Below are 21,761 nucleotides of genomic sequence, written 5' to 3'. Positions count from 1 at the left end.
TATATTAATTTTATATTTATTGACATCTTTGTGTTTATAGTGGTGATAACAACTCCAGTTCCAGGTAAGCTGAAAGTTAAATAAATCAATCTAACAATCAAATGATATATAAAGCAGATTTTTATGGACAGTAAACATGTGACCCCCACCCAACTCAACCCACCCTCCAACCTCACTCCACAGTAAACTCCAGGTTAACCTTTACCTGAATAACTACAGGGAGAATCTTGATCTCCTTCTTTTTTGTTTTTGCAGAATTTCCACTCCAAGCTGACATTGCTTTCCTGTTGGATGGCTCTGGAAGTGTATCTAGTGAAGATTTTAGAAGAATGAAAGATTTTGTGAAAGGGCTGATTAGATCCTTCCTGGGAAAAGATACACAGGTGAGACGGCCAATTTAACAATTAAATGAGTTTCAGAGACAAAACTTTGTTTTTCTGTCAAAGAGACTTTTTTTTAGCAAAGGTGGTCACTGTTGGACATAACTCACTAACCTCAAACATTCAAAGTCAAATAAGCGACAGTTCTTAAAACGGGTCCCAATATGAAATATATGAATGTAAACATTTATCAACTTTTTTGGGATTTCCAAAAACCTTGATGTTCTTTAAAAGTGTGGATTCTGTTTATTTTTCTTGCAGACTTTCATTTTCTTCAGCTGTTCTTTTGTTTATTGAAAATTATTTTAACTTCATGACTCTTTTGTTAATTTTTGCAGTTTGCCATTACCCAGTATTCCCGTTCTACAGTAACACATTATTACTTTAATTCTTTTAAAAAAAACGAGGATGACTTGGAACCGCAAATTAAAACAATCCGTCAATTAATGGGAGGAACATACACCGCTGCAGCCATCAGAGAAGTGGTGTAAGTATATATGACATTTTAGTTTACTATACTACAATATGTTGAGTCAATTATAGAGAAAGCTTAAATTAACAAATAGCTAAATCTGATCATAAAAGGTCATGTTCAGAATACTGCTGCTTAAAGAAATGAGTTTTTTTACAATCCTTTTGGTATTAGTTAGTCGGTTTATTTACTATTACTACTAATTTACATACCATGATCTTTGTCTTTGAAATATAGTCTGTGAGAAAATAAGAGAATATAATTGAAAAAAATCTCTTATGACTCGTTAATTATAGCACCAATGATAAGAAATGAAAACAAATCAGGTAGGACTACTTAATGATAACCAGTGAAAAATACAGTTTTTAAATACGTTTAAATCTGCAGTACACCGTGCTTGACAGCAGTTTAAAATTGAAAAACTGTTCTGGATTTCTTAATGCACAGCAGTTGACATTCAATGTCTTTTCTGTGCTGGAAACATGTTTCTATTATTCGTTTCAGCCAGTTTATTTCATATGCATTACTTAAAAATACCATATATATTTCAAATACAGGACAATATTCTTATGATATATTTACTATTGTCATTAAGAATGAAATAATTTCAGTTTAACAGATTTTTTTGTGGCAATGAAACAAAAATAATATAAAATAATTTCATCATCTTTTTTGACAGGGATGACGTTTTCTCGCCTCTAAGAGGTTCCAGGTCAAATGTGAAAAAGATTTTGATTGTTATCACAGATGGGGAGTCTCAGGATCGTGAAAATTTGCAAAGCGCAATAAATTCAGCTAATAATAAAAAGATTGCTCGATTTGCTATTGGGGTAAGCTGCATGTATTAACTCTTTTTCAACTGCATGTTGACATTTATGCTTTTTGTGTGTTGTAAAAAAAAACACATTGCTGATTTAACAATGCAAAAAGCTTTGGTATTAGACTTGTTATTAGAGATTAACTGTATTGTTAGACCATCATTGGTAAACTGTAATTGTCAAGGAAGTTGTAAACATAAAAATACGATTCCTTTTATTCTCCCTCAAAATCTTGATATAAACTCTCACATAAAACATTATCTTTGAATGATTATTCAAACTTTTCCATTTTATTGAAAAATATCTTGTATTGTAAGTAAAATAAAGTTAAACAGTACCTTGGGATTTTGTGACTGATTTTCCCTCAAAAGAGAAAAAATAGATGAAGATAATCATGACTGTTAATTTGAAAAGAACGACTGCTGTATACCTCATCTTGTGCCATTTTCACCTCTAGGTGGGAGATGCATTCTCGACACCCAGAGCAACACTGGAGCTCAGAGCGATTGCATCTCAACCTGCTGAAAATTTTGTGTTTAAAGTGGGAAGCTTTGATGCTCTTGACAAAATACGAGACAGCTTGCAGGACAACATTTTTTCAATTGAAGGTACAAATGTATTATTTCACATTTGACACAAGATAAAGTGTTTGACATCACTTTTGTTTTTTGGGGTTTAACAAAGTCTATAAATCAATGGTCTAAAAGGAACTGGTGAAAACCCAATGATTGTCAGTTAATTGTTTGGGAACTGATTGTCCAACATTCACATATAGTGTCACTGTTGCATCATTATAACTGCAACAAAGACAGAAAATGAACAATGCAAATATCCATCTACCTATCTACACAGAGAATAAACTGTTTTTATGTATTCTAAGTAGTAGTATTATTTTTTTATTCAATTATGTCTGTGTTTTTATAGGTGGAATATCAACTGAGAAAACTGGTGAGCTTAAATTTATATCAATCTACACAAAAAATTAAATGGTGCTTAGGTAATTAATAGTAACTATATAAATTTTACATTCAGTTATGCAGTGACAGTAGTTATATGAATGTTATATTCAATGAATTCAATGTTTTTTTATAGGTCAGATAACAAATCAGAAATCAGGTGAGCTGACTGTTTAATTTGTCAGTCTATATAACTGTCATGTTGTATGTAATGACATCTTTGTGTTGAGGGGGCAACAACTTCAGTTGTTGTCTAAGCTGTTATTTAACAAATACATCAATCTGTCGATCAATTCAAACATAAAGCAGATTCTTTTATATTGACATCACCTATATTAATTTTATATTTAATGACATCTTTGTGTTTATAGAGGTGATAACAACTCCAGTTACAGGTAAGCTGAAAGTTAAATAAATCAATCTAACAATCAAATGATATATAAAGCAGATTTTTATGGACAGTAAACATGTGACCCCCACCCAACTCAACCCACCCTCCAACCTCACTCCAGGTTAACCTTTACCTTAATTAACTACAGGAAGAATCTTGATCTCCTTCTGTTTTGTTTTTGCAGAATTTCCACTCCAAGCTGACATTGCTTTTCTGTTGGATGGCTCTGGAAGTGTATCTGTTGAAGATTTTAGGAGAATGAAAGATTTTGTGAAAGGGTTGATTAGATCCTTCCTGGGAAAAGATACACAGGTGAGACGGCCAATTTAACAATTAAATGAGTTTCAGAGACAAAACTTTGTTTTTCTGTCAGAGACTTTTTTTTAGCAAAGGTGGTCACTGTTGGACATAACTCACTAACCTCAAACATTCAAAGTCAAATAAGCGACAGTTGTTAAAACGGGTCCCAGTATGAAATATATGAATGTAAACATTTATCAACTTTTTTGGGATTACCAAAAACCTTGATGTTCTTTAAACGTCTGGATTCTGTTTATTTTTCTTGCAGACTTTCATTTACTTTAGCTGTTCTTTTGTTTATTGAAAATAATTTTAACTTCATGACTCTTTTGTTAATTTTTGCAGTTTGCCATCACCCAGTATTCCAGTTCTACAGTAACACATTATTACTTTAATTCTTTTAAAAAAAACGAGGCTGACTTGGAAACTCAAATTAACACAATCCATCAATTATTTAGAGGAACAAACACCGCTGCAGCCATCAGAGAAGTGGTGTAAGTATATATGATATTTTAATTTACTATACTACAATATGTTGAGTCAATTATAGAGAACGCTTAAATTAACAACAGCTAAATCTGATCATAAAATGTCATGTTCAGAATACAGCTGCTTAAAGTAATGATTAAAGTAAGTCCAGTAAACCTTCAGCTTGACTCAGATGTCCAAAGGATACTACAATCCTTTTGGTATTAGTTACTCAGTTTATTTACTATTACTACTAATTTACATACCATGATCTATGTCTTTGAAATATAGTCTGTGAGAAAATAAGACAATATAATTGAAAAAATCTCTTTTGACTCGTTAATTATAGCACCAATGATAAAAAATGAAAACAAATCAGGTAGAACTACTTAATGATAACCAGTGAAAAATACAGTTTTTAAATACGTTTAAATCTGCAGTACACAGTGCTTGACAGCAGTTTAAAATTGAAAAACTGTTTCTGTTATATAGTATTGTCATTAAGAATGAAATAATTTCAGTTTAACAGATTTTTTTGAGGCAATGAAACAAAATAATATTAAATAATTTCATCATCTTTTTTGACAGGGATGATGTTTTCTCGCCTCTAAAAGGTTCCAGGTCAAATGTGAAAAAGATTTTGATCATTATCACAGATGGGGAGTCTCATGATCACACAAATTTGCCAAGCGCAATAAATTCAGCTGATAATAAAAAGATTGCTCGATTTGCTATTGGGGTAAGCTGCATCTATTAACTCTTTTTCAACTGCATGTTGCCATTTATGCTTTTAGTGTGTTGGAAAAAAACACATTGCTGATTTAACAATGCAAAAAGCTTTGGTATTAGATTTGTTATTAGAGATTAACTGTATTGTTAGACCATCATTGGTAAACTGTAATTGTCAAAGAAGTTGTAAACATGAAGATACGATTCCTGTTATTCTCCCTCAAAGTCTCGATATTAACTCACATAAAACCTAAACTTTGAATGATTATTCAAACTTTTCCATTTTATTGAAATAAATCTTGTATTGTAAGTAAAATAAAGTTAAACAGTACCTTGGGATTTTGCGACTGATTTTCCCTCAAAAGAGAAAAAATAAATGAAGATAATCATGACTGCTGCTTTGAAAAGTACGACTGCTGTATACCTCATCTTGTGCCATTTTCACCTCTAGGTGGGAGATGCATTCTCGACACCCAGAGCAACACAAGAGCTCAGAATGATTGCATCTCAACCTGCTGAAAATTTTGTGTTTAAAGTGGGAAGTTTTGATGCTCTTGACAAAATACGAGACAGCTTGCAGGACAACATTTTTTCAATTGAAGGTACAAATATATTATTTCACATTTGACACAAGATAAAGTGTTTGACATCACTTTTGTTTTTTGGGGTTTAACAAAGTCTATAAATCAATGGTCTAAAAGGAACTGGTGAAAACCCAATGATTGTCAGTTAATTGTTTGGGAACTGATTGTCCAACATTCACATATCACTGCATGAAAAGTGTGATTTTCATCACTATGCGGCACTGTAGATTGTCGTGGAAGTTCAGGTTAACGGCTGTTCACGGTAATTTGCAGGCAACACCGAAAACTGCCGTGAATTGTCAGAAATTGACGTGGGCCTTGCTTGGTGTGGTCCCCCCATGACCCCCCCTCCTCCTAATTCTAGGGGAGGCTTTAACATGTAAATGAAAATGCTGTGAGCTATACAAATGCAAATCAGGGTTGCAGGGGGAGTTTACCCATGTCTCCCCTTCAACTCCTCTTGGACGCGATCTACAACTTTCAGCCAGTCCGCAGACTGACGAGAAGAAACTGCTGATTGCTATCAGTGGACTGTCTCATATGAGTCAGTCGGTACTGAAGCAATGCCAAGAGCGTGGAAATGTTCAAGTCAGAAGTTTTGGTTGGGTCATTCAGGTTAAAGTAAATGAAATGGGGTTTAATGAACTAAAAATAAGTCCCACTTTAATGGAGAGGTATAGTGAGGATTTAACTATATATACAGATGCATCTAAACTAACTGATAAAATAATGGGTGTTGCTTATGTCATTCCAAAATTAAACATTAAAGTTGGAAAAAGAATGAGTGATGATTTAGCAGTTTACACAGCGGAATTGATTGCTGTGTGGCTAGCTTTGCTTTGGGTGGAGGTCAATAGGCCAAGGAAGGCAGTAATTGCTTCAGATTCCAGCTCAGCTTTAATCAGTATTAAAACATTTCAGTCAAAATCAAGGCAAGACATTGTGTATGATATACTGCAAGCTGCAAATAATCTAATAAAGTCAGGAATTAATATAACTCTGGTATTGTACCAGCTCATATAGGAGTAATAGGAAACGAGTTAGCAGATAAAAGTGCTAAGCAAGCAGCTAGACATTCTAATATAGATGTTGAAGTGCACTACAGCAAAGAAGAAATTAAAAGTATGGTCAAAAACATAGTTAAGGGTAAATGGCAAACATTATGGGACGGTGGGCAGACTGGAAGACAGTTCTATAACATTCAGAATAAAGTGGGAAAGAGCAGAAATACAAACAGAAGCAAGGAGGAGGAGGATGTATTTTCTAGAATGAGGTATGGACACACACGTCTAAATAAAACTTTGTTAATAATGAAGAAGCATGCTGATGGCAACTGAATTCTGTGGTAGTCCAGAGACTATAGAGCATGTTATTGTACACTGTAATAAATATCAGGAAGAAAGACAAAGACTAGTCTTACAATTACAAGGAGAACAGATGAGGCTAAACTTCTGCAAAAAAAAAACACAGGGGAAATGAGTGTAAACTACGTAATTGGCTTCCTGAGGAATACAGGACTAATAAAAATAATTTAGTATGATCTTTTTGTTTGTTTTGTTTTGATTGGTTTGTTTCGTTATGTTTGTTTGTGTGTTTGTTTTATTTGTTTGCAACCTATTAGGGAAGGTTAGACTCCAGTACCACACTCCAGTCCAGTTGGTGGCGGTAATGCACCATTAAAGTTAGTTGCCAACCGCCATAAAAACCGAAAGAAGACTTTTTTGACTTTTAACAAAACTTTAATTACAAAACGCCAGACAATTAAACAATTGAATTAAAACCAAGTGTCATTTACATAAAATTCTTAAATAAGAAGCTTGTTAAATTGAAGTTGATTTCTTTCAGACACTTCACATAAAATCTTTTTAAAACCCCACAACTGCATAAAATCCTCCATGTTCTGCGTGGCTCTGTGGAAGTGAAACTCCAGCCTAATTCTGGCTTTAACGTTGCACTTCCACAGAGCCACAGCATCAAGGTGAGGTCCTCCCTGCAGTCTGTCTCTACGGGACAAATAAATAGCCATCTTCGCCTCACTGATTAAAAAGTTTAAAAGTCTGGCCTTTGCCTTATTACTTTTATTTTGGCACACTCCTCCAATAAATAAAGAAGTAGTAAAAACAGTGCCAAAATGACTAAAAACATTTGTTAAAAGGCTAAAAATGGTCTTTAGTCTGTTACAGTCTATAAAAAACATGAAAAACGTTCTCAGACAGACTGCAGAAAGGACACTCATTTAAAACAGCCCGATTAATAACGGATAAAAAAGAGTTTGTGGCGATGGCACCGTGTAAAATCCTCCATTGGAGATCACCAGTTCTCTTTTTAATTGGAGGCTTATATAAAGTCCTCCACTGGGGTGCTCTACCAGCAAGTCTATCAGTCCATACACAGACTGCGCGGTTCTCGAAATGTCTTCGATTTATCACTTTGGAGCAAACTCTATAAACAGTTTTCTGGTCCATAGTGGATAAAACCATCTTCTGTGGGTCCAGGCTGGAGAGCAGAGGTCCACTTCTCTCCGGGAACCCAGGATCCAGGATCAGGCCAGGAAAGGAGTCCATCGGGTCTGGCTGGCTCTGTCCCTCACAGTAGTCACGGAGGAGGCTCCTCTCCTTGGCCGACATCTTTCCCCTCAGGAGGTCCAGGAAGCGGCGCACCAGCCTGGCAGACCGTACCCCCATCACAGAACCCATGGCCTCGACGTTGGAGAGGGACGGTCCTGCAGTCTCCACCAGCTGTTTCACGGTTGTTATCTTTGACCGGCGCAGCGCCTCCGACAGCCCTGGTCCAGCGCCGTCACACACGTCCAGCCTGGACCCACAGATTAAAGGCTCCTGTAAAAGCCAGTGCAGAGAGTTAGTCGTTTGGGATGGCTTTAAATCGAACAGGGTACATGATTTAAAAACACCCTGATAAAACCTCGGTAATCCCCTTAACTTTAAAAGATTTAAATCAGTTAAAAAACAGAGCCGCATCCAGCCCCAGGTTATTTACACCTCTAAAAATGCAGCTGGCCACGTCCCTCCACACTAAGTCAGAGGGCCCTGCCAGGTATTTCTGAACAAAACGTAATCTAAAAGCCGCTGTTCTCCCGGCTAGGTGGACAAGGCCCTGGCCCCCCTCTTCTCTGGGTAAAAACAACACAGACTGTGGCACCCAATGAAAACCGTTCCAAAAAAAGTTGACCATTTTTGCTTGTATGTTGGCCAACAAACCAGACGGTGGGTCTAAACAGGAAAGTTTGTGCCACAGCTGAGATGCTACGAGGTTATTTAAAACCAAAACCCTTCCCCTGTACGACATGTGGGAGTGTAGCCATCTCCACTTTTCTAGTTTACATTCTATTTTCTGTTCCAAGTTTTCCCAGTTCTTTTTTTCAGTGTTTTCATTGCCTAAAAACAGACCGAGATATTTAAAACCATCTTTTTTCCATAAAAGTCCCTGAGGAAGAACCGGGAGCCCATCACGCCATTCGCCCACTGCCAGGGCTTCACTTTTTCCCCAGTTCACCCTCGCAGAAGATAAAACAGAGAACTTAGTTGTTATCTTGTTCAGTATGTCGACATCTTGCTGGTTTTTAGTAAAAACAACGACGTCATCAGCATAGGCAGATAAAACCACTCTACTATTAAAACCAGGTAAAACCAAACCATGAACAGTAGAACGTATCTTTTGAAGCAGGGGTTCCAGGGAGAGCGCGTAGAGCATCCCGGACATGGCGCAGCCTTGGCGAACACCTCTACGCACCCTAAAAGGAGCACACAGACCACCGTTAATCTTTAGCATACTCTCAATGCCACTGTACATCACCTGGATCTTGGCGATCAGACCAGCGCCGAACCCAAACCTCTCCATAGTTTTCCACAGGAAGCCGTGTTCGACGCGATCAAACGCCTTTTCTTGATCTAATGCGATCAAGCCCGTTCTTAAACCCAATGAACCGGAGACCTCCAAAACATCCCGAATTAGGTAGACGTTATCTACCATGGACCTGCCGGGGACGCAGTAGGTCTGGTCCCGGTGGATGACCTGCTCCATAGCTTCTCTCAGCCGCGTTGCCAAGGCTTTGGAGAGGATCTTGTAGTCGGTGCAGAGGAGAGACACAGGGCGCCAGTTCTTAATGTCCTGCAGGTTCCCTTTCTTGGGCAGGAGGGTGATGACTGCCCTGCGGCACGAAAGCGGGAGTGAACCAGTGGCCAAACTCTCATTATAGACCTCCAGTAGGTCTTCCGCCAGGATGTCCCAGTAGGCTTTGAAAAACTCTACTGTAAGACCATCGATGCCTGGGGCCTTCTGGCCCTGCATATTCAGGAGGGCTGTATGGAGCTCTTGTACCCCCAGGGGGCGCTCCAGCTGTACATTGGTCTCCTCAGAGACCTGGGGCAGCCCACCACAGAACTCCCCAAACAGCTTCTCATTCTCCTTATACTCACTCTCAAACAGAGAGGAGTAAAACTCAACAGCCCTCCTCCTGATCTGGCCCGGTTCACTCACCTGCTGCCCTGTCAGATAGTAGAGAATGGATCACCTTCCTCTGCCCGCGTTTCCTCTCCAAGCTGAAGAAGAAGCTAGAGGGAGCATCCATCTCTGTGATGTTCTGAACCCGAGACCTGACCAACACGCCTTGGACTTTAGACTCCAGCAGGTTGGCTAAAACTAGCCTTTTGGATTTGAGAGCTTCAATATGCTCTCGATTTCCTGTGGACTCACTTAAATGTTCTAGTTCCACTATATTCATCTCCAGATCTCTGATAGATCTGGTGACGTCACGAGTGACATTAAGAGTATGCTGTTGACAAAGTTGTTTTATTTGAACTTTTCCATGGTCCCACCACTGCCTTAGACAAGTAAAATCACCCTTTCTTAGTCTAAAAACAGCCCAAAAATAACTTAAAGCTTCTCTAAAACTACAATCATGAGTTAAAGCCAGATTAAAATGCCAGTAGGCGCTTTTAGGTAAAATGTTTGTTATAAAAACATTCCCTAAAAGCAAAGAGTGGTCTGTAAAAGCTACTGGTAAAATCTGACATGCTTTAAACACATTAAAATGATATTTAAAACAATAAAAACGGTCAATACGTGCTAAAGAGAGGCGGTTTTCTTTACTGTGGGACCAAGTGTACTGTCTGGAGCCTGTGTGCATCCTCCTCCACACGTCCACCAGGCCGTGAGACGAGACAAGCTTCTGCATGGCTTGCTGGGAAGCTTGGTGAGGCTCTTTATGATTCCGGTCTAACATTTCGTTTTCTGTACAATTAAAATCCCCACCTAAAAAAACATAATCATCAGACCCGCAATCTCCCAACCTCTCCCCAATTTTCTCTAAAAAACGCTTCCTCTCTGCACCGACGTTAGGAGCATAAATATTGATAAAAACTACGGTAAAATGGTCAAACTGAGCTTTTACTAAAAGACACCTTCCCTGGACGATACTTTCTACGTTAAAAGAGTTTGGGGTAAAAGCTGAGGAAAAGAGGAGGCCCACCCCAGAACTCTGGGAGGTGCCGTGGCTAAAAAAAGCTTCTCCCTTCCATTCCTTGCGCCAGTCTGCTTCATTGTTAAGATCACTGTGCGTCTCTTGTAAAAATAAAACACTAATTATTTTCTGTTTTGCTGTTTCATAAATCATGGTGCGATTAACAGCCTCCCTAGCCCCGTTAACGTTTAAAGAAGCTATTTTAAAATGATCCATGTTGGGTAAAAGGCTAAAAACAACACCACAATAAAATACGCACAATAAAAATAATAAGAAGTTAGTGATCATCATTATATTCAAAATTGTTTTCTCACTTTTCCCATAATTTTCTTTAGTCTTAAAACCTCCTGATCAGAAAACCCAGACTCTTCTTTTCTTCTAATATAATATCTTGCAGAAAAATAAAATATTTTTAAATTGGGAAAATATTTTTCTACTTTTATCCCTCTTAATCCTTTTGTTTCTTGGAGAAAATGATTAAAAGATTCAACAGGATAACGTGCCTCTGCACTGCTACCCTGTGACAGAGACACCTCACTGCTGTCAGACAGTTCACCCTCACTGTCGCTGCTGTCTGACACACCTTTTCTCTCTGTGGTCAGCTTGCTGACCTGCTTACTGCTCTGAACAGCAGTCATCACATTTTTCCTTTTACTGCGCCTTTTTAAATTCATAGGCGCCTCCTGCTCCATCACCTGCTCTCCCTCGCCTTTCTCCTCCACAGGAGCTACCACAGGCTCCCCCACAGACTCCTCCACAGGAGCCACCACATGCTCCTCCACACTCACCTCCCCTCCACCTACCACCACCTCACCTTTCCCTCCCTGCTCTCCACACACACCAGTCACACCCTCCTGCTCTTCACACACGCCATCCTGCTCCATCTCACCCTGATTCTCCACTTCCTCACCAGTCACACAAGTTTCCCCACCACCACACACCACCGTGCTGCCCTCACTCACCACACAATCACTCCTTTGTGGATCAGATGTTTCATCCACGTTTTTCTCCTCCACTAAACTCTCCTGCCGGTCTCCAGCGACCGGAGCCGACGCCACGGCTTCCTCCGCGGTTACGCTGGAGTTCCCCGCAGCGCCAGACTCCTCCACCGCGGCAGGAGCTCCAGCCTCGCCGGACACACCCACCTGCTCCCCGGCTGCCGCAGGCTGCTGCTCCGCGGAGCTCGACGGAGCCGCCCCGGCTCTGTTTGGGCACGATTTTATCAAATGTCCCTCCTGTCCACAGCCGAAGCACTTCATGCCGGATGAGGTGGCGAACAAGACGTAGTCAAATTCGTCCACTCTCACCCGGAAACGCAGGTTTAGCTCCTCGTCACGGTTGTTGAGGATCATGAAGAGTTGTCTCCGGTGGGAGACAACATGCTTCAGCAAAGGTGATTTACACCCCGACAGAATCTTTTTAACGGGGGAAACCACCTTTCCGTGACGAGAGAGCTCTTTAACGAGAAACTCGTCACTAATGAACGGAGGGACATTCGATAAAATCACCCTGGTAGCGGGCTGCGTGAGCGGCGACACCTGAAGGAACGAGCCGTTCACAGAAATGCCCGACTCGACCAACAGGTTCGCCTGCTCAACCCGCTCAACAAACAATACCGCGGCTCCGTTCATTCGAGCCGCGGACTTGATGGATCCATGTCCAATAACCTCACCCACTGCCAAACAAACGTCCTCCACGCTGCACGGAGACCCGGCACCCACCTTGATGCCGTTCCTCCGTGTCAGCGCGGAGAAGACGCCAGAACCACCACCCGCCACCATGGCGTTCAAGACGCCGACCTGCCGCCGGGCAAAACCCGACGGCCACCAAACCCCACAAAACCCACCAAAAAAAACCCTAACAACCAAAATAAAACAACTATATACACAATATATACACTCACCCAGTGAAAAAGGACAGAAAAAAGTAAGAAAAACCACTCAAAACAGAGTTTTTCACTCGCTCTCTCTTCCGCTCCTTCACTCACAGTCCTCCCACACGAAGAAGAAGAAGAAGAAGAAGAAGCGGACCGTCTCGTCAGCTAATAGTGCCGATATGAATTAGCGGTTCACTTAACTGCAGAATTCGGTAAACTCCAGGTTGCTGTCCATAGAGGACAAGTTGGCGGCTCTGCAGTCGAACAACTGTGCGGGAGAGACTAACTCCAAGAAGAGAGGACGGGTGCAGAATCCCAAGCTTAGGTAAGAATATGTTCGGTGACTGCTAGCTAAGCTAAAAGTAGCCTAGCCTACAACCAAATCTAAGATTAGCCTAGTAGCCTTGCAAAAGAACAAGCTTTATTAAAGTGTATTTTCATTTACAGGAAGCAGTATGCCGTCTTCACAACTCGAAGACAAATTGCAGGCGCTATGAACCGGAGCGAGGCGGTGACCTCCTATTTGCTCGGAGCCATGTCTGCAATTCCAGATTGACACGATGTTGATAAAGACGACATTATCTGTAAGTGACTTGTTTTTACTGCTTCTCCTTCCTTGTTTAATGTTATTGTGACTTGCGTTTGATTTTTATTCATACCATTCTCATTTAATTATTTTCCAGCCTAGCGAAGAAGATGGCGTTGTTGGCGTGGTCTCTGGATGGATTGGACGGCCGCCGCCATTTCGTAGGCCGGTGTTGTGCGCAATTCTGTTTCCCCCGTGTCGGGAGCGCACTTTGCAGCCGTTTTCCCGGCGCTTCTAGTTGATTTCTCGGTAAAACAAATCCTATAATCATGTCTAGGTTGTAACATTCAGTTTAATCGGCAACTGTTTACAAAATTGTAAAATAAAAATAAATAAACAGTCTTTCAGACATCTCCCGAAAACTTTGGGAAATAAAGAGCAAATGTTTCTAAATTCTCAAAAATTGTGTGATGGGATGTAGTATACTTGAAATTTCCTTAATCCAGTAAACTGTCATATTTTATATTACAAAGGGATGTACTGGGAAGTCTACACTCTTGTGTTTTCAGGAAGTCTTAGGCTGTTTCTCAATTCACGAGAACGCGCTCGCATTCTCGTGAATTGAGAAACAGCCATAATGTTTGTGTCCTGCTATCAGCCATCCCATCCTCCTCTTTCAGCAATGTAAAATCATAAATACACAGTAGGTGCTGGAATACTGTTTTATGGCTTACTTTTATTTGTCAGGTTAAAGTGACAAAAGTTGGAAAAAGACCGTTTATCTTGCCATTTATAACAATACAGCGTAAGAAGACATAGTTTGTTTATTTTTATTCTACAATTTTGTAAACAACTGCCGATTAAACTGACTGTTACAATCATGACATGATTATATGAGTTGTTTTACCGAGAAATCAATTAGAAGCGCCGGGAAAACGGCTGCAAAGCGCATTCCCGACACAGGGGAAACAGATTTTAACAGGGGAACAGAATTGCGCACAACACCGGATTTCTCTGAACTCTGTGTGAAGCTGCAGTCCCGGTTAGAGGCGACGCCGAAGTACAGAGCCACGCACAGTAGGCGTCTGCACATCGGACCTGCCTCAGAAAGAACGCCGCCAGCAGTTACCTACAACCCCGAGGAGGCAAATGGACAGTTCACGGGGTTGTAGTTTTTGGATCCTCGCGTTGTATATAGGTGTTTGTTTTAATAAAGCTCTTTCTTTGCATAAACATCTTCCTGGCAAATGTTCATTTCCTGTATAAATTCATTCATGTCCTTGATGGTAGCCTAATAATAGTGTAGTAGCCTACATAGGATAACATGAATATACAGCATAATATGAATAAATAAATAAATATATATAATAAATATATATATATATATATATATATGTAAATAAGTTATTGGGGATCTGCCAACCAATCAGGAGTGATTTTACTTGTTTGAAAGAAGTGGTTCCATCCAATACTCAGTAAGAACGTTCAAGCCTGGCCTGGCCACGTGTGGTTTTGCTGCCAATCAGGAGCGATTTTACTTATTTAAAAAAAGTGGTTTCAGCCAATACTGAGTAGGTTATTCAAGCCAGACGTGGCCAGCCGTGCGGGTTCGCTGCATTCATATGCTAATTGGGGCCATTAGTACAGCTGATCGCTCTCCACATACGTCAGAGTCCGGTTCCGACAATTTGTGGCACTGAAAACGGCAACAAGCGCGGGTTGCAAATTGTCGTTAACTGCCGAAAATGAGGGAGATCTGCGGTAGTTTACGGGGACGAAAATCTCACTTTTCATGCAGTGTATAGTGTCACTGTTGCATCATTATAACTGCAACAAAGACAGAAAATGAACAATGCAAATATCCATCTACCTATCTACACAGAGAATAAACTGTTTTTATGTATTCTAAGTAGTAGTATTATTTTTTTATTCAATTATGTCTGTGTTTTTATAGGTGGAATATCAACTGAGAAAACTGGTGAGCTTAAATTTATATCAATCTACACAAAAAATTAAATGGTGCTTAGGTAATTAATAGTAACTATATAAATTTTACATTCAGTTATGCAGTGACAGTAGTTATATGAATGTTATATTCAATGAATTCAATGTTTTTTTTATAGGTCAGATAACAACTCAGAAATCAGGTGAGCTGACTGTTTAATTTGTCAGTCTATATAACTGTCATGTTGTATGTAATGACATCTTTGTGTTGAGGGGGCAACAACTTCAGTTGTTGTCTAAGCTGTTATTTAACAAATACATCAATCTGTCGATCAATTCAAACATAAAGCAGATTCTTTTATATTGACATCACCTATATTAATTTTATATTTAATGACATCTTTGTGTTTATAGAGGTGATAACAACTCCAGTTACAGGTAAGCTGAAAGTTAAATAAATCAATCTAACAATCAAATGATATATAAAGCAGATTTTTATGGACAGTAAACATGTGACCCCCACCTGACCCAACTCAACCCACCCTCCAACCTCACTCCACAGTAAACTCCAGGTTAACCTTTACCTGAATAACTACAGGAAGAATCTTGATCTCCTTCTGTTTTGTTTTTGCAGAATTTCCACTCCAAGCTGACATTGCTTTTCTGTTGGATGGCTCTGGCAGTGTATCTGGTGAAGATTTTAGGAGAATGAAAGATTTTGTGAAAGGGTTGATTAGATCCTTCCTGGGAAAAGATACACAGGTGAGACGGCCAATTTAACAATTAAATAAGTTTCAGAGACAAAACTTTGTTTTTCTGTCAAAGAGACTTTTTTTAGCAAAGGTGGTCACTGTTGGACATAACTCACTAACCTCAAACATTCAAAGTCAAATAAGTGACAGTTGTTAAAACGGGTCCCAATATGAAATATATGAATGTAAACATTTATCAACTTTTTTGGGATTACCAAAAACCTTGATGTTCTTTAAACGTCTGGATTCTGTTTATTTTTCTTGCAGACTTTCATTTACTTTAGCTGTTCTTTTGTTTATTGAAAATAATTTTAACTTGATGACTCTTGTTAATTTTTGCAGTTTGCCATCACCCAGTATTCCAGTTCTACAGTAACACATTATTACTTTAATTCTTTTAAAAAAAACGAGGCTGACTTGGAAACTCAAATTAACACAATCCATCAATTATTTAGAGGAACAAACACCGCTGCAGCCATCAGAGAAGTGGTGTAAGTATATATGATATTTTAATTTACTATACTACAATATGTTGAGTCAATTATAGAGAACGCTTAAATTAACAAAAGCTAAATCTGATCATAAAATGTCATGTTCAGAATACTGCTGCTTAAAGTAATGATTAAAGTAAGTCCAGTAAACCTTCAGCTTGACTCAGATGTCCAAAGGATACTACAATCCTTTTGGTATTAGTTACTCAGTTTATTTACTATTACTACTAATTTACATACCATGATCTATGTCTTTGAAATATAGTCTGTAAGAAAATAAGACAATATAATTGAAAAAATCTCTTTTGACTCGTTAATTATAGCACAAATGATAAAAATGAAAACAAATAAGGTAGAACTACTTAATGATAACCAGTGAAACATACAGTTTTTAAATAAGTTTAAATCTGCAGTACACAGTGCTTGACAGCAGTTTAAAATTGAAAAACTGTTTCTGTTATATAGTATTGTCATTAAGAATGAAATAATTTCAGTTTAACAGATTTTTTTGAGGCAATGAAACAAAATAATATTAAATAATTTCATCATCTTTTTTGACAGGGATGACGTCTTTTCACCTCAAAAAGGTTCCAGGTCAAATGTGAAAAAGATTTTGATCGTTATCACAGATGGGGAGTCTCATGATCACAGAAATTTGCTAAGCGCAATAAATTCAGCTGATAATAAAAAGATTGCTCGATTTGCTATTGGGGTAAGCTGCATTTATTAACTCTTTTTCAACTGCATGTTGACATTTATGCTTTTAGTGTGTTGTAAAAAAACACATTGCTGATTTAACAATGCAAAAAGCTTTGGTATTAGATTTGTTATTAGAGATTAACTGTATTGTTAAACCATCATTGGTAAACTGTAATTGTCAAGGAAGTTGTAAACATAAAAATTCTTTGCCTGTTATTCTCCGTCAAAGTCTCGATATTAACTCACATAAAACCTAAACTTTGAATGATTATTCAAACTCTTCCATTTTATTGAAATAAATCTTGTATTGTAAGTAAAATAAAGTTAAACAGTACCTTGGGATTTTGCGACTGATTTTCCCTCAAAAGAGAAAAAATAAATGAAGATAATCATGACTGCTGCTTTGAAAAGTACGACTGCTGTATACCTCATCTTGTGCCATTTTCACCTCCAGGTGGGAAATGCATTCTCAAGCTACAGTGCAACACAAGAGCTCAGAACGATTGCATCTCAACCTGCTGAAAATTTTGTGTTTAAAGTGGGAAGTTTTGATGCTCTTGACAAAATACGAGACAGCTTGCAGGACAACATTTTTTCAATTGAAGGTACAAATGTATTATTTCACATTTGACACAAGATAAAGTGTTTGACATCACTTTTGTCTTTTGGGGTTTAACAAAGTCTATAAATCAATGGTCTAAACGGAACTGGTGAAAACCCAATGATTGTCAGTTAATTGTTTGGGAACTGATTGTCCAACATTCACACATAGTGTCACTGTTGCATCATTATAACTGCAACAAAGACAGAAAATGAACAATGCAAATATCCATCTACCTATCTACACAGAGAATAAACTGTTTTTATGTATTCTCAGCAGTAGTATTATTTTTTATTCAATGATGTCTGTGTTTTTATAGGTGGAATATCAACTGAGAAAACTGGTGAGCTTAAATTTATATCTATCTACACAAAAAATTAAATGGTGCTTAGGTAATTAATAGTAACTATATAAATTTTACATTCAGTTATGCAGTGACAGTAGTTATATGAATGTTATATTCAATGAATTCAATGTTTTTTTTATAGGTCAGATAACAACTCAGAAATCAGGTGAGCTGACTGTTTAATTTGTCAGTCTATATAACTGTCATGTTGTATGTAATGACATCTTTGTGTTGAGGGGGCAACAACTTCAGTTGTTGTCTAAGCTGTTATTTAACAAATACGTCAATCTATCGATCAATTCAAACATAAAGCAGATTCTTTTATATTGACATCACCTATATTAATTTTATATTTAATGACGTCTTTGTGTTTATAGAGGTAATAACAACTCCAGTTACAGGTAAGCTGAAAGTTAAATAAATAAATCTAACAATCAAATGATATATAAAGCAGATTTTTATGGACAGTAAACATGTGACCCCCACCCGACCCAACTCAACCCACCCTCCAACCTAACTCCACAGTAAACTACAGGTTAACCTTTACCTGAATAACTACAGGGAGAATCTTGATCTCCTTCTTTTTTGTTTTTGCAGAATTTCCACTCCAAGCTGACATTGCTTTCCTGTTGGATGGCTCTGGAAGTGTATCTAGTGAAGATTTTAGAAGAATGAAAGATTTTGTGAAAGGGCTGATTAGATCCTTCCTGGGAAAAGATACACAGGTGAGACGGCCAATTTAACAATTAAATAAGTTTCAGAGACAAAACTTTGTTTTTCTGTCAAAGAGATTTTTTTTTTTAGCAAAGGTGGTCACTGTTGGACATAACTCACTAACCTCAAACATTCAAAGTCAAATAAGCGACAGTTGTTAAGTCCCAATATGAAAAATATGAATGTAAACATTTATCAACTTTTTTGGGATTTCCAAAAACCTTGATGTTCTTTAAAAGTGTGGATTCTGTTTATTTTTCTTGCAGACTTTCATTTTCTTCAGCTGTTCTTTTGTTTATTGAAAATTATTTTAACTTCATGACTCTTTTGTTAATTTTTGCAGTTTGCCATTACCCAGTATTCCCGTTCTACAGTAACACATTATTACTTTAATTCTTTTAAAAAAAACGAGGATGACTTGGAACCGCAAATTAAAACAATCCGTCAATTAATGGGAGGAACATACACCGCTGCAGCCATCAGAGAAGTGGTGTAAGTATATATGACATTTTAGTTTACTATACTACAATATGTTGAGTCAATTATAGAGAAAGCTTAAATTAACAAATAGCTAAATCTGATCATAAAAGGTCATGTTCAGAATACTGCTGCTTAAAGTAATGATTTTGTTATTAGTTACTCAGTTTATTTACTATTACTACTAATTTACATACCATGATCTTTGTCTTTGAAATATAGTCTGTGAGAAAATAAGAGAATATAATTGAAAAAAATCTCTTTTGACTCGTTAATTATAGCACCAATGATAAGAAATGAAAACAAATCAGGTAGAACTACTTAATGATAACCAGTGAAAAATACAGTTTTTAAATACGTTTAAATCTGCAGTACACCGTGCTTGACAGCAGTTTAAAATTGAAAAACTGTTCTGGATTTCTTAATGCACAGCAGTTGACTTTCAATGTCTTTTCTGTGCTGGAAACATGTTTCTATTATTCGTTTCAGCCAGTTTATTTCATTTGCATTACTTAAAAATACCATATATATTTCAAATACAGGACAATATTCTTATGATATATTTACTATTGTCATTAAGAATGAAATCATTTCAGTTTAACAGATTTTTTTGTGGCAATGAAACAAAAATAATATAAAATAATTTCATCATATTTTTTGACAGGGATGATGTCTTCTCGCCTCTAAGAGGTTCCAGGTCAAATGTGAGAAAGATTTTGATCGTTATCACAGATGGGGAGTCTCAGGATCGCATAAATTTGCAAAGCGCAATAAATTCAGCTAATAATAAAAAGATTGCTCGATTTGCTATTGGGGTAAGCTGCATGTATTAACTCTTTTTCAACTGCATGTTGACATTTATGCTTTTTGTGTGTTGTAAAAAAAACACATTGCTGATTTAACAATGCAAAAAGCTTTGGTATTAGATTTGTTATTAGAGATTAACTGTATTGTTAGACCATCATTGGTAAACTGTAATTGTCAAGGAAGTTGTAAACATAAAAATACGATTCCTTTTATTCTCCCTCAAAATCTTGATATAAACTCTCACATAAAACATTATCTTTGAATGATTATTCAAACTTTTCCATTTTATTGAAAAAAATCTTGTATTGTAAGTAAAATAAAGTTAAACAGTACCTTGGGATTTTGTGACTGATTTTCCCTCAAAAGAGAAAAAATAGATGAAGATAATCATGACTGTTAATTTGAAAAGAATGACTGCTGTATACCTCATCTTGTGCCATTTTCACCTCTAGGTGGGAAATGCATTCTCGACACCCAGAGCAACACTGGAGCTCAGAGCGATTGCATCTCAACCTGCTGAAAATTTTGTGTTTAAAGTGGGAAGCTTTGATGCTCTTGACAAAATACGAGACAGCTTGCAGGACAACATTTTTTCAATTGAAGGTACAAATATATTATTTCACATTTGACACAAGATAAAGTGTTTGACATCACTTTTGTTTTTTGGGGTTTAACAAAGTCTATAAATCAATGGTCTAAAAGGAACTGGTGAAAACCCAATGGTTGTCAGTTAATTGTTTGGGAACTGATTGTCCAACATTCACACATAGTGTCACTGTTGCATAATTTTAACTGCAACAAAGACAAGAACTGAGAAATGCAAATATTCAAATATCCATCTACCTATCTATACAAAGATTAAACTGTTTTTATGTATTGTCAGTAGTAGTATTATTTTTTTATTCAATGATGTCTGTGTTTTTATAGGTGGAATATTAACTGAGAAAACTGGTGAGCTTAAATTTCTATATCTACACAAAAAAATGAAATGGTGCTTATGTAATTGACAGTAACTATATAAATGTTACATTCAATTATGTCTGTGTTTTTTTAGTTCAAATGACAACTCAGAATTCAGGTGAGCTGACTGTTTAATTTGTCGGCAGTCAAGATACCTCAGAATCTGTGGTGTGGTGAGCTCGCCCATCTTCCATAATTATTCACAAATGATTAAAATAATTTTGACATTAAATGAATTCAGTAAATAGGATAACACAAGACCTCTGTAATTGTATGTTTTAATTGATTGTTTTATCTTTACTGAATTATATGTTTGATTGTCTTTTTTTAAGGATCAAGTACTTGTGTAATAAATGAGTGAAATAATGTTTATTTTAGAGCAGTGGATGAGTTAGACAGGCTGGAAATAAAAGTATTATGATTTTAAGTTTTGCAACCTCCCAACACATGAAAGAAAGAGAATTTGGGTGTTCGGGGCTCAGTACTCATCTCAGAAGACACGCAGCGCGGAGCAGAAGAAAGAAAACCCAAGACGGAAAGAAGATCAACAATCCGAAGGAAGAACACGGTGCCCCTGTCTCTGAGATCTTTTTCATGTTTTTCCACAATTCGGGGCCAACAATCTGCAAATCTTGTCAAGAAGAATCGCTGTGGTTTTAAACCGGTTGATGAGAACAACCTGGATGTTCCAGAGATGGGAGTCGCACCCTTTGGACGTAAGTTCTGAAGCTGAAACAACTTGTCGATTAGAAGAGACGGACCTCAGACACTGGTATCAAAGCAGAGGCTCAAGACGTGAGTCTTTGTGAATGGAACATTAATGGGATATTTGGGTTGCCATCGAGAAGAGGGAAGTTTTTCGGTTGAAAAACTCCTTCATTCAGAAATCAAATACACTTTGGGATTTCATCTGTGGTTTGGGTCAGTCTGCTCCTCTAAATTTAAAAGCCTCTCCTGAACACCATTAGTAAGCAGCCTTAGATAAGAGTTA

General features: G+C 37.6%; 1 protein-coding gene and 1 long non-coding RNA gene across 2 annotated transcripts; both read left to right on the top strand.

Annotated features, from left to right (window-relative positions):
• Positions 1 to 44: 44 nt before the first annotated feature.
• Positions 45 to 20,022, top strand: LOC105926610 (collagen alpha-6(VI) chain). The gene is made up of 18 exons (XM_036141751.1): positions 45 to 64; positions 3,202 to 3,329; positions 3,663 to 3,811; positions 4,374 to 4,524; positions 4,966 to 5,116; positions 14,934 to 14,957; positions 15,103 to 15,126; positions 15,338 to 15,361; positions 15,558 to 15,685; positions 16,018 to 16,166; positions 16,728 to 16,878; positions 17,320 to 17,470; positions 17,786 to 17,809; positions 17,955 to 17,978; positions 18,190 to 18,213; positions 18,410 to 18,537; positions 18,870 to 19,018; positions 19,668 to 20,022. Exons 2-18 carry the CDS (start codon positions 3,276 to 3,278, stop codon positions 19,834 to 19,836), a joined length of 1,674 nt encoding a protein of 557 aa, XP_035997644.1. The 5' UTR covers positions 45 to 64; positions 3,202 to 3,275; the 3' UTR covers positions 19,837 to 20,022.
• LOC118564323 lies at positions 256 to 775 on the top strand. The gene is made up of 2 exons (XR_004931764.1): positions 256 to 383; positions 719 to 775. It is a non-coding gene; the product is annotated as an uncharacterized LOC118564323 (long non-coding RNA).
• Positions 20,023 to 21,761: the final 1,739 nt, after the last annotated feature.

This window comes from Fundulus heteroclitus, chromosome 10 (assembly GCF_011125445.2).
Source record: "Fundulus heteroclitus isolate FHET01 chromosome 10, MU-UCD_Fhet_4.1, whole genome shotgun sequence".
Taxonomy (NCBI): Eukaryota; Metazoa; Chordata; class Actinopteri; order Cyprinodontiformes; family Fundulidae; genus Fundulus; species Fundulus heteroclitus.
Note: the sequence above shows the minus strand (reverse complement) of the source record. Positions and strands in the feature narration are given on the sequence as shown.